At 31.2% G+C, this 13,037-nt stretch overlaps 1 protein-coding gene across 13 annotated transcripts in view; it reads right to left on the minus strand.

Annotated features, from left to right (window-relative positions):
* LOC122631168 (venom dipeptidyl peptidase 4) overlaps positions 1-13,037 on the minus strand; it is a 274,219-nt gene that overhangs the window by 221,287 nt on the left and 39,895 nt on the right. For 4 of the 13 annotated variants that reach the window (XM_043816495.1, XM_043816498.1, XM_043816497.1 and 1 more), the window contains exon 2: positions 12,486-12,934. The exons of 4 other annotated variants lie outside the window; for them this stretch is intronic. In XM_043816495.1, the coding sequence (XP_043672430.1) occupies positions 12,486-12,512 (27 nt within the window). In that variant the 5' untranslated portion in view covers positions 12,513-12,934. Of the gene's footprint in view, positions 1-12,485; positions 13,000-13,037 lie in introns of all 13 variants that reach the window. 5 more of the 13 variants (XM_043816499.1, XM_043816502.1, XM_043816500.1 and 2 more) reach the window with 3 other exon arrangements.

The raw sequence follows: 13,037 nt of genomic DNA on the forward strand, positions 1-13,037 counted from the left end.
CCGATCCGTTTAGCATAATTATTACGATGTATGTGTATGTGCGTAGATATATATAGATATATACATACACCATAAATAGAATAAAATATAGACATATCAACTTTAAACTACTTTAGTAGATAACATCTTAGAAAATTTTCTTTACTTCTAATATCGATCCGTTTAATATAATTATTACGATGAACGTACTATAAATCAAATGAAATCTAGAACATATCAAATTTCACTAATTTTACTAGATAGCATCTTTAAAAACATTTTCCTTTTTATCACACTGATCTGTTTATCACAATAATTGCAACGAATGTCGTCAGAAATGAAAGAAAATATTGAATATATCAAATTTCAACTATTTTGCTCGTTAAAATATCTAAAAAATTTTTGTGTTGATTCGAGAGATGAATAAAATTGGAAAGAAAAAAGAAAAGGAAAAAAAGAAATCAGCACTAACAAGTCGTTTTCAAATTTGAAAGAGAGTTGGTTTGAGCAACGTAACGAAAAGGGTAGTTTCCTAATTAGGATTCGTGAAACGTTTCGATATGGCTGACCACTGCGACGCGTTCTGAACGTGACCCTTACCGTAACGTCCTGAAAACCCTCTTCACGAATGATAATAGAACGTTTGTGGGGTAGTTCATGACACACGAGCGTACCATTTTGTTCTGAAATTCGCAAGCGTGCAAGACATCCGCTTGGACTCCCATGGAAAATTGCACATTAAATGTCGTTTTAAACTTCCGTTTAATTTCGTAAGCTTGAACATACTCGAACGATCCCAATAAAATTTCTTTTTATTATGTAACTCTCATTTTTATCAAAATTAAATTCTAACCAGATGAAAATGAAGAGATAAAAAGCAATTAAAAAAAAAAAAAGAGGAAGAGAGAGAAAAAAACGAAGAAGAAGAAAAAGAAAAGAAGAAGTGACAAGTATCTGCTCGTTATAATTATAAAATATGTATGTAGATTATAAAATATACAAGTGTATCTAGATACATAAACTTTTTTCAACTTTAGAGAACAATTAACTGAAGCTACAAACTTTACTTGTTTCACTAATTCCATTTTTATTCAAAAAAAGAAGCTATTAACATAAATGTAATGATAATACTTTATAATCATGATGATTACAGGATCAAGAATGATCGAAGTACGAAAGGGTTGTTCTTTCTCTGTTTTTTCTTTCTTTCTTTCTTTTTTTTTTTTTTTTTTTGGAAACCGAGATTCGCCAGAACATCAAGAAAATATTCGATATTTTTAATCAAACATTTCATTATTTATTTCTACGAGATATAAATATCGTTCATCGATAAAATACGTGGATCGTGATAACCAAAATTAGCATTCCCCTTTGCCTTCCGAACGTCAAAGCGAGAACTTCCTAATTAGATTTTCATAGACAAACATGTCTCGTTAATTCTGACTATACATTCTCATAATTACACATGGTAATATCTACTGTGGAGAGAATAGAAATAGTAAGGTTGAAAAAAGACATGGACAAATTTATCAAGATGAGTTAGGAAAAAAGAGTTATTTGGATAAAGTTTGGAAAAAGTATGCTGCATATACCTATACACATGGTTATAAAAGAAAGAAAAAAAAAAAAGAAGAAAAAAAATATGCATATATACGCATAAAGATACGCAGGTATATACTATCTATACACATAGTTATACACATAAAAAAAAGGACAACAATAAATTTACCAAGATGAGTTAGAAAAAAAGAGTTATTTGGAAAAAGTTTGGGAAAAATATGCTACATATATCTATACACATAGCTATAAAAAGAAATATATATATATATATACATATACATATACATACATAAAAATACGTAGGTATATACTACCTATACACATAGCTATATACATAGTTATAAAAAAAATATATATATACGTAGGTATATACTACCCGATTACAGGATATCCAGAGATTGCCTAAAGATTACGCCCGAAGGTATCGTTTTGAAGTCGCGTTGCTCGTTGAAGGATCAAATAAAATGTCAAAAAAACTACATAGCACCAGCTCCATTTTTTTCTCTGCTACGATCGTGGAAATAAAGAGGGCTTTGTGTATACTACCGTAACGACTTTTTTATTCTCCTCTGTCTCTTAGAAAGAAAGAAAAAAATTAGAAAAAGAAACAAACTATTATATACATCCATACATACATACATACATACATATATACATATATACGTACGTACATATATATACACACACATATATATATATGTGTGTGTATGTGTGTGTACGTAGATACTATCAAGAGATCGATAAAGGGATACTACAAACGATATGCATATATTGCAATACATCGATTATCTTTTATCCATTCGCTTGTCATTATTTTTTTCGCAATCGGTTAAAGCTACCAATAACGACGACACAGATAATCTGATAAATTCCACGATCGGCATATCGGTTACGAAGTTTATATTCGATAAAAAATTTCGCCCTGTCTCTCACGGCCTTTTTTTTTTTGTTTCCTTTCTCGTGTTATTTTTGTTGTTGTTGTTGTTGTTGTTGTTTTTTTTTTCCCCATTTTATCATCCTTTTGTTCCGCGATAGGGGTAGATACCAATATTAAATTAAATTCATCGTTCACGTGTTTACAAATTATGCCTCCATTATTTTCATTCCATTATTTATGAAGCTCGTGAATTTCCAAAAGAGGAAAAAATAAAAACAAAAGCTACGAAGATAACGTTAATCGGATTATTTTCACGTATGTATATGTATATATACATACATATATATATATATATATATATATATATATATATATATATATATGATTTTCCGTAGTCAATCGAGAATGTCGATAAGTCATTGTTTAATCGAAAAACATGAAATTTCAAAGTCGACTCTCGTAAAAGGTATATGGGATCGTCGATCGAAGTTTAATATGTAGATCTACCGATTAAATTAAAGAGTAGACCAGACATTAACATTTAACTTGGTATTAATAAAATCGTTTGACCACGTAAACTCTAATTTATTATCAACGAGTCTCCTATTATTATTAGGTCCCTAGATCTTATAATTACTCGCCGAAATGCTGACGTGCGTATCATTAATTATTTGCTCAATTAATTTAAAAGGTTATACACACACGGTCATTAAATGCATAATTAAATTTCTTTATTTGCAGTTTCATTAAAGAATTAACATTATTCATCGAATACGTACGTTTCGTTTCGTTCGATTTTTGATGCATTACATTTGTCTATGTATATGTGAGTATGTAGGTACTTACTACAAATTCGAATTCATTTAATTCGATATATTTTTTTATTCGTTATTTGCATTTTTTATTTTTATTTTCGATATTTATTATTATTATTATTATTATTATTATCGTACACCGATATATTCATATCATATAATCAATTTCAAAAATATTTAAATCGCAGAACTTTGATTAATTTTAAGTTTATTTTTATCTTTAAAAGGAAGAAATTCAAATGAATTTTTAACACGGTACCGTCACGTCAATGAGAATTTTATTCGCATTTCGCAATTACTATCGTCTGTTTGTTGATGTGAGAATCCAATTACGATAAATGTGATATAATCTATTTTCTCTCAGAGTCTATCAATATTTACTCTCAATTTGATTCATAAACACAGTATACATGCACATTTCCCGTTAGTTCGATAGATCGAATTAGATAGAATGTAAAGATCGTAAGAAAAATATTCCAAGATCGATAAATTTCCAACGGGAACGAACGATTTTCTATATATTTTAATGAATATCGTATAACAGCCATTTCGATGTACAAATACATATGTAGATTAAATGCGCTTAAACAAGACACATTTTGTCGATTTAAGCTAGAAATTACGAGACATTGTCATATTCATAATTTCTCCAATATTACAAACACACACACGCATGCATACACGCATACACATCGATATAATATCGACAGATATTTCGGGAAATCACGAAGCTTAAAATCGATAATAATTTCATAAATTATTCGCTGCACATTTGCAAAGTTAATTTTTGAAGTCTTTCGGCTCATCAACAATTTAAAACGAACAATTTAACCCCTCTAATGGGAACGGAAGGTTTCCGAACCGTTTTGTAATTCAAACGAACGATAAGCTCAACAAATTAATTGATGGATGTGCTCCAATGAGAATCACTGCGACATCGAATTTAATAATTGAGTATTCTCGACTGGACGCAATGAATCTTAATAAAATGAAATAGAAAAAAAAAAAAAAGAAAAAACCAAAACAAAAAAAAACAAAAAAAAAAAAAAAAGAAAACAATATACATTAATACGTTGGAAACATAATAACCAATTAGAACGGATAAATCGTACTATAATATTTAAAGGAACTTGTAGACGTATAAAAAAGAAAAACAAAAGAAAGAAAAAGAAAAGAAGAAGAATCTTTATCGATCGAAAAACGATCACGTAGCATAAAATTTAATCCAAGATTTTCTTCGGTATCGACGTTAATTCGAATGAAACTTTCAAATCATCCTTCAAGATCATTTATAGCAACGCGCGTGCCACTTTCACCCGACAATTTTCTCAAGGAAGAGAGTGCCTATCCGAAACTCGTGAATGCGATAAAACGTCGACAAAACCGGATAGTCATCTTCTCCGGCATAGAAGAAAGTGCATCGTGAGAGAGTCTAAGAAGTTCACGAGATTTTTCGTTAACTGCGAGCAATCCCCTCTCTTTTTCTTTAACCCTTTTCTTTTCTCTCTCTTTCTCTCTCTCTTTCTGTATATGTGTGTGTGTGTGTGTGTATTTCTATCTTCCTATTCTTTTACCGTGCCAGAAACCAGAAAGTTTTCAAAGTGTACGAACGATGAAGTTCACCATCTTCTCTCTCTTTCTCTCCATTCAATGGTTCGAACTTTTCAAGTCCAGAATCACTTTATGCTATCTTCTTTGTTAATTCTACTAACGAAAAGCAAGTTAGTTCGTTATAGTTAACGGAATGTTTTGGTTTCTCTAAGTTCACCATCCACGGCAACGACCTCATCTTCGTTAAATTTTTCTTTTTAATTTCTTTTTTTATTCCTTCTTTTCTTTTCGTTATTTAGCTTTTTCACACTCTCCTACCCTTTCTGTCTCCTCTATTGCTCACACCTATCGCGTTCTTCTCCATCTCTCTTCTCTCATCTTCCACTCCAAGTCACGTTACGCGTTATACGATCTTTGTTCGGTCACGATGTCCTACGGTGCGTTACATCGAATAACTTTCCCTAACGATCTTATCGTGGTTACAACGAAATCCCATCTCATGAATATTAAACTTTCTCTTTGCCTTTACGTTTAACCCTCCGTTAACTATCGTTTCTAATATAAACGAGATCTATGTTTCAATGTATCTGACTGTATTACGTATCTGTCACATGATTGGAAATCAATCATTGATGGTTACGATGAAGTGATAAATAATTTAATCGAACTTGTATTTATATATACATATATATATATATCTGTGCGTGTGCGTACTTGTCACTTCAAACGATCAATCTATGTATATTTATATATATAAATGTACATGACGTATATTATATCAGTTAATAAAATATATTGATTTAATTATCGAACGAACGAAACGAAAGATATTAATTATTCTCGTAATTGAATGAAATTATTTTTAATTTCGTTTCTTTCATTCGTTCGTTTTTAATTTAGTTTCCTTATTTTTATTCTGAAAAAAGAAAGAAGGAAATAAAGAAAGAAAGAAAGAAAGAAAGAAAGAAAGAAAAAGGAAAAGGAAGAGGATACTAATACTCGGTACGAGCTCGCGCAAAATTGTCCTTGCATATAATCCAAAGATAAATTTGAAGAATTTGGAATCGCAGCATTTTCATGCAACCACGTTACTTCCATCTCTATATCTCTGGTTGATACTCTTTCTTTCTCAAATACTACTACGTGCCATTTCAAATCGTTCCAGAGGTTGCCCGAGCACTTTCCTAGATTAGAATAAACCGATACTTCAGTTTCCTTTTATTCAAGGCGCTTCAAATTTGCAAGAAGCATTCCTTTAATAACATTGAAATCTTTCTGATCTCGAATAGGGAAGTTTTCATTTTGTTTTCAAGAAAAATCTTTCCTCGTTGTCAAAGGATCTATAAACCTGTGATTAATTTTCTCTCTCTCTCTCTCTTTTACGCATACACTCTCTTTGCATTTCTCATTCCTACGAATAGATGTTACGAAATAAAAAAAAAAAAAAAAAAAAAAATATGTTACGAATACGCAAGTATTTGGCGATGCTAGTTGGCCGGGAATCAACGAAACGATATATTTAGCTTACATCTAAGAGAATTATTCGCTAAATTATTTTTGTAATCCTATTTAAAGAAACAGAGCAAAATCTGCTTTAGATTTTTAGCTTAGGTTCTCTTGAATCGAACGAACGTTTCTATTGAATTCAACACGATATATTTGCTTCTTATCGATCGCGAAATAAAGAATATTTGTAAAAAGAGAATACCGCATAAGGAAACGAGGATTCCTCCGAAAAGGTGAATCGAAGATGACGCGTGAAATGGGAAATTTGTATGCGTCAGTCGCAATATACGTTTTGTACGCGCGATCGAGATTTATGTATTACCGTATTTTAATATAAATCTATCGCGATGTGTTCTACCAGAAGCAATACGCTACGTATCGCCTATTATTTCTACGAGACTGAGACCGAACCGAACGATTTTCATATGGCTACGCGATAGAAACCATTGTAAATTCTATTGCAACTCGTTTCTATATCCTACGTTTCATATATCCGATACATAAATAAATGTAACGCGTTGCTAGGAACATATGTACGTAACTTTACAAATATTCTAACTTTACGTCTCTTTTACCGTTTCTGATAAATGAACAAACGTCGAAATACAAGAATATCTTCCATATACATATATGGATTTTTCTTTCATATACACACATATATATATCTTTTTAAAGAAATTTCTTTATAAAATTCTGAATATATAAAATTGACAAAGTTGTTATTTTGAAACATTACTAAAACGTGATTAAAACCAGGATATATCTTTTATAATTTACATTCCTCTTGCATAGAATGCATAAAATGCATAAAATAACACTGTTCAAATATTATAAACGAATATATAATATAATAAACACTAATAATATTATAAACAAAAAGAAAATAAACAAATGTTTGTTCAACGAACGTTTAATGTTCTCTCGATCTCATGATCTTTTATGTATTACATATAAATCATTAAAAAAATATCGTTTACCTTCCTCTTTTTTCTCCTTTTTTTTTTTTTTCTTTTTAATAAATGACATACCATAATGATCATCGTGAATTATAAATTTACTTCGTATGTCGATCATACACAACTGATATATAAATAAATAAATGCATTTTATTTATAAGCAAAACTGCGAGTATTGAATGGAGCGCAATGCGCAAATATATCAATCTGTTAATACCAGAGACCGAACGAATTGTTATCACGAATGATTCGCATTTAATTGTTTCTTTATTTATGCGACAATAATAATACAACACTTCCATCGGGTAGCCGTTATACGACTAATTGCAAACTCGTAATAACGATCGTTAACATACTCACAATGAAAAGAAACGAAATAGATAAATTTCATCATTTCGTTTATACGCTTCGAAAGATATTATATTAAAATAATAGCCCTTTCGAAAATATCTTTCGAATCGGAAAGATCTCATTAATTTAACTAATTAATTAATAATCATCTAACGGCGTACAAACAGTTGTACGAATCGTCCAAATATATTTTTTAACTCTTTCGCAATTAAAAAGTTTGCTTTTCTTTTTTCTTTTTTTAACTTTAAAATCGAACGTTAAAAATTCTTTTGAATCGAAGACAAATTTCGTTTCGAGGGAAAAAAAGATAAAAAAAAGAAAGGGAGGGGGGAAAAAAGTTTGTGAATAGCTCGTAAATCTTTTCCCCACGTAAAAATTTATCGCTTTCAAGTAATTTGTCTTCGCAGTCACGTTTTTGAGAAGCACGTTTTCGAAATATGTACATTCTCGCTGCTCGTTACACGTACGAGTGATGCTTGTATACAGTTTGCCACCTCGATCGCCGATACACACCTCGTCCGGAACTAAAAGCTTTTTCAAAGCGCGATAAAATAATACGCCCTTCGCCCTTCGTTAAATGGACATTGCCTTTTCACGCATCATAGGGTGAAAAGAGCAACGAATCCTTTTAAAAAGTTCAAATAATCATTTATAAAAATAGTACAAATTATAGAACTAATAAAAAAAAAAAAATTAAAATATAAACGAATGTATCGATCTGATTTTTTTGTTTCTTTTTTCTTTACAATTCATTAAAACGCATTTTACGGACCAAACTGATCGAAATATGCGTGATCATAAAACATGTATTTTTCTTTATGCAATAACTTCCGAAATCATTTTCATATTACAAATACTCTGTTTTTAACCTATATTTTATTTTTAACTTTAAAGAAAAAAACAAAATTGATATAAAAGGAATAGACATATTTTAACAATTATTATATTTTAACAATAATATATATTGTGAATCTCAACGTATTAAAAAGAGGCGCTTAATAAATTTAAAAAAAAAAATAAAAATCCTTTTAAATCTTGCATGATTAAAAAAAAAACATATATTAAAAAAAAAAAAAAAAAGAGATAATAAATACCCCGAAATAAGAGATAATGTTTTACGAAATTACAAACATGACAATCGTAAATTGTATCGAGTAGTGTTATATATTACTATTTCTCAATAGATTTTTTGCTTTATAATATTACTGCGAATTAAATGTTTACAATATGAATGCGATATTAAAGAATCTGTTAAACCGAAGTCACTGTATATTACTTTAATTTATTTTAATGTAATTATTATTATAACATTCTTGAAAACTCGTAAGGAGCGATTAAACGAGAAAGTTTTGAATATTCATTACTACTTTTCACGATTTGCAAAGCTAAAAATATCGCAACGATCATTTTAAAAATTTAACAAAGCCTTTAATTCGAATTGAGAAACGCACCTACTAACTAATTTTAAGATTAGAAGATAAGCAGAGAGAGAGAGAGAGAGAGAGAGAGAGAGAGAGAGAGAGAGAGAGAGAGAGAGAGAGAGAGAGAGAGAGAGAGAGAGAGAGAGAGATGCTATGAGAAATTAATAATCTTAAGGAGAAGCCATCAAAAGCATACTAATTTCTCGGATCGTCAATTTTACGATATATCACATGCATCATCGACAGAGTAAGTACATTGATTCAACAATAAGTTGAATGCCAACTTAACTAGTTCTTACATATGTACGAACATTCTTGACTACCCTTCTTGGTTAACTAACTAGTTCTATAGTACGGCTAACTCGCACATGTTTCTCTATTATACTATATATATATCTTTGCTATATCTTTGTTTTATATACCTACACACACACACACACACACATATATATACATATATATTTTATATATATTTTATACATATATATATATATATAATATATATGTATTATTTGAGCGAAGAAGGTAGAGAAGACGTTGAGCTCGGTCCGGAACGCGACGAAACCCGCGTTACGAAACTTTCCACGAATTACGTTCAACGTCCGCGTTCCTCTCGTAATTCCTGGACGAAGGGTTCGCCCGAGGATTCAACCTACCGAGTGCTTCTGATAAATTCATGGAACACGAAGAACAAGCTCTACCGAGTACAACATGGTATCGTAATGCTGAATCTTCTACGAATTCGATCAAATAATTTAGACTGTATTATTCAAATAATTATCCTTGACGATTCGTATGATAAACGCGACAGAAAAAAAAAAAGAAAGAAAGAAAAAAGAAACAAAATAATCGATCGAAACTATGTAACTTTTACTATAACTTTATCAATAATTTAACAAACTTTCAAAGAAATAATAAAAAGATAATCTTTAATATCCAAACATCGATATTCGTTGAATTATTATCGAAGAAAATTCGATCGTATAAAAGATATTTAAAAGAAGGGATGATTAAATGTTAAAATATAAAATAGAATATTAAATAAAATAAATAAATACGCGAAAAGATTTTCTCGATATTATTACTCTTTCATAATCGTGATACGGTAAACTAAGATTTACCTCCAATTTATCGTCACAGATTTCTACCTAACTCCTATGAACGTTAACTTCACATCCAATCTGTAGTTATATATATATATATATATATATATATATATATATATATATATGTATGTATGTATGTATGCATATAAGCGTACCTGGAAACGTGACTGACACACTTTGTTGTTGCTCACTCAACTTTCACTTTCGATATCAATTCTTTCACGTCTTTCTTCCTCTACTTTTCAACGCCGTACTATTTTTACAGGCGAGTACGCTCCCACGAACGCGACACGCTTTTGTGCATTTCACTATTTCATTCTTTTTCTTTTTCTTTTTTTTTCCCCCCTTTTTTCATTGTTTATTTGTTTTTTCTTTCTTCCTTTCTTTCTCTCTTTTTATTTTTCCTTTTTTCTTTATGCAACGACTTCTCCTTCTCTAAATGTTCACTCACGTGTAACGAAAAAGAATCTTCGTCGTCATCGTTCTCGATAATCTCGTAACATTTTCTTGTTGCACGTTTTTGTAATCGATATAGAAAAAAAAAAAAAAAAAGAAAATTAAGAAGAAAAAGGGAAGGAAGAAAGTAAGAAATAGAACGAATAATTAACAAATTATGACGTAACTCGTCCTATCGTAAAAAATGTAAGTATTCATCGACCGAGAAATACCAAGCATAGATAATCGAGCTTTTAACCGTTAACGCTCGTGCGCCACTAAAATTATGTCGAGCGTCACTCGAATGACATCATCCAAGTACATGCAAATTACACGATTAACGCTGCCCAACTATCCAATGGACCGGCCTCATTTGAACGTACCACGTTTAAACGGGACAGCCACGATTCCAAGAATTTACGCAGTATTTACGATTACCGCACGCTATCCAATTGTACTCATATTTATCGTTGATAGGGAAATTCGTTTCTACGATAATTCCTACGACGATTTCTCAACGAGTAAATCGAAAGTTTCTTGAATGAAAACACGAACGAACGAACGAACGAACGAACGAACGAACGAACGAACGATTCCAAATCAAATTTAAATAATACTTGTTATTATCGTAAATTAATTTTTAAATCGAAATTTATCGTACACAAAAAAAATATATATATATGTATGTATGGTTTATTTTGAAAGTGGTGCAAGTATATTTTATTTAAAAGTGAGATATCACGTAATTTGTGATTGATTCAGTGTAAACTTTTTATTTATAACTAGTCAATATTTAATATCTTAAAAAATGCCGATTCTAATTTTGTTCCATTTAAAATTGACCAATGAAAGAAATTTCGTCGAAAGTTCTCGCGAAACAACAAAAAATGAATTTGCATCGCTTTCAAAATAAACGGTTCTATGTAATATATACATTTCAAACCATGAACGTATTAAATATTATAAACGTAATATACGTATATACATTTTAAAGCATATTAAAAAATGTGCGTGTCAAATTTTCTTCCTTGCAAAAAAAAGAAACTTTTGTAAACACGAGGATAACCGACGTCGACTCAACTAAAAGAAAAAAAAAAGAAAAGAAAAGAAAAGAAAAGAAAAGAAAAAAGAAAACAAAGACGAAAAAAAAAGGAAGATAGAAAAAATAAAGGAAATGTAATTAAGTCGTGAGAAATCCTCCGTGATATGCCCCACTAAAAATCGATGAGAAAACAATTCGAAGATGAGATAACATCGTTTAATCATTGGATAGGACATCCGTAAGAACGGATAAAAAGAAAAAGAAAAAGAAAAAGAGAACGAGAAAAGAGAAAAGAGAAAAGAAAAAACAGAAAAGGTAAAAGAGAACTGTTTGTAGACGGAAACGGAGAAGGAAGTAAAGTAAGTTCGATGCTAAATCGCATCGAGGGGTAGGTAAAAAGAACGTAGGAGGTAGGTAAAAACAAAAAAATAAAATAAAATCAAAAAGATTAAAAAAGAAAAAAAGAAAGAAAGAAAGAAAGAAAGAAAGAAAGAAAGAAAGAAAGAAAGAAAAAGAAAGGTAGGAAAGTTTGGAAAGAAGAGAAGGATAGTGAGAAAAAGGGGTTATACGAAAGGAGGCCGCGAGACGAAAATTGTTCTTCGCGAAAGGATTCGAAAAGGAGAGGAAAAGTTTCTCTTAGAAATCGATCGGTAGGAATTCACACTGACGAAGGGTTTTGACCAAGAAGGCGATATCGTACGCGTTTCGTTACATGGTGTGAATAAAAGGATAAGAACGAGAAAGAATGAGAAGGAATGAGAAAAGAAAGAGAGAGAGAGAGAGAGAGAGAGAGAGAAAAGGAGAGAGGAACGAAAGGAAGAGAAAAAAGAAAAGGAATAAAAAAAAGAAAAGGGAAAGAGAAACTAAGAAATCGTTTCTGACTTACACCAACATCGAGTCCGCCCTCCGTCATGGTCGTTGGTCCTCCGTCTCTGCACGGCTCTCCACACTTTCGGAAATAAAATCCTCGATTTCTCTCTTCTCTCCTCTCCAACGTAGTGTTCCTCTTTCTCTCCAATCACCACTTTTCGAGCTCACTCTTTTCGTTTTGTTTCTTTCTCTTTCTCTTTCTCTTTCTCTTTCTCTTTCTCTTTCTCTTCGTCTGTCTCTCTCTGTCTTTCTGTCTTTCTGTCTCTGTCTCACTCGAACACTTTCCACTTCTACCGCGTTTTCCTCCACGTTTTTCTCTTCCCTATCTCGGCCCGTCTCTCTCGCACTCTCTATCTCTGCATTATCCGCTTCTATCCGTCTATCCTTTTTCGTCGTACGGCCTGCTTCGGTTCAACGAATCGAATCCATTAATCACCCTTCTTCCCACGTTTGGTATGGCGAAAGCTGTATTTAATTTTTCACGCGATGCCGCTTTATATTTTAAATGGAAATCGAACGTGCGCAACGCGCTGAAATATGTGTTAGTTAGAAGGAAAGAAAGAAAGGG

Source organism: Vespula pensylvanica, chromosome 8 (genome assembly GCF_014466175.1).
Source record: "Vespula pensylvanica isolate Volc-1 chromosome 8, ASM1446617v1, whole genome shotgun sequence".
Taxonomy (NCBI): Eukaryota; Metazoa; Arthropoda; class Insecta; order Hymenoptera; family Vespidae; genus Vespula; species Vespula pensylvanica.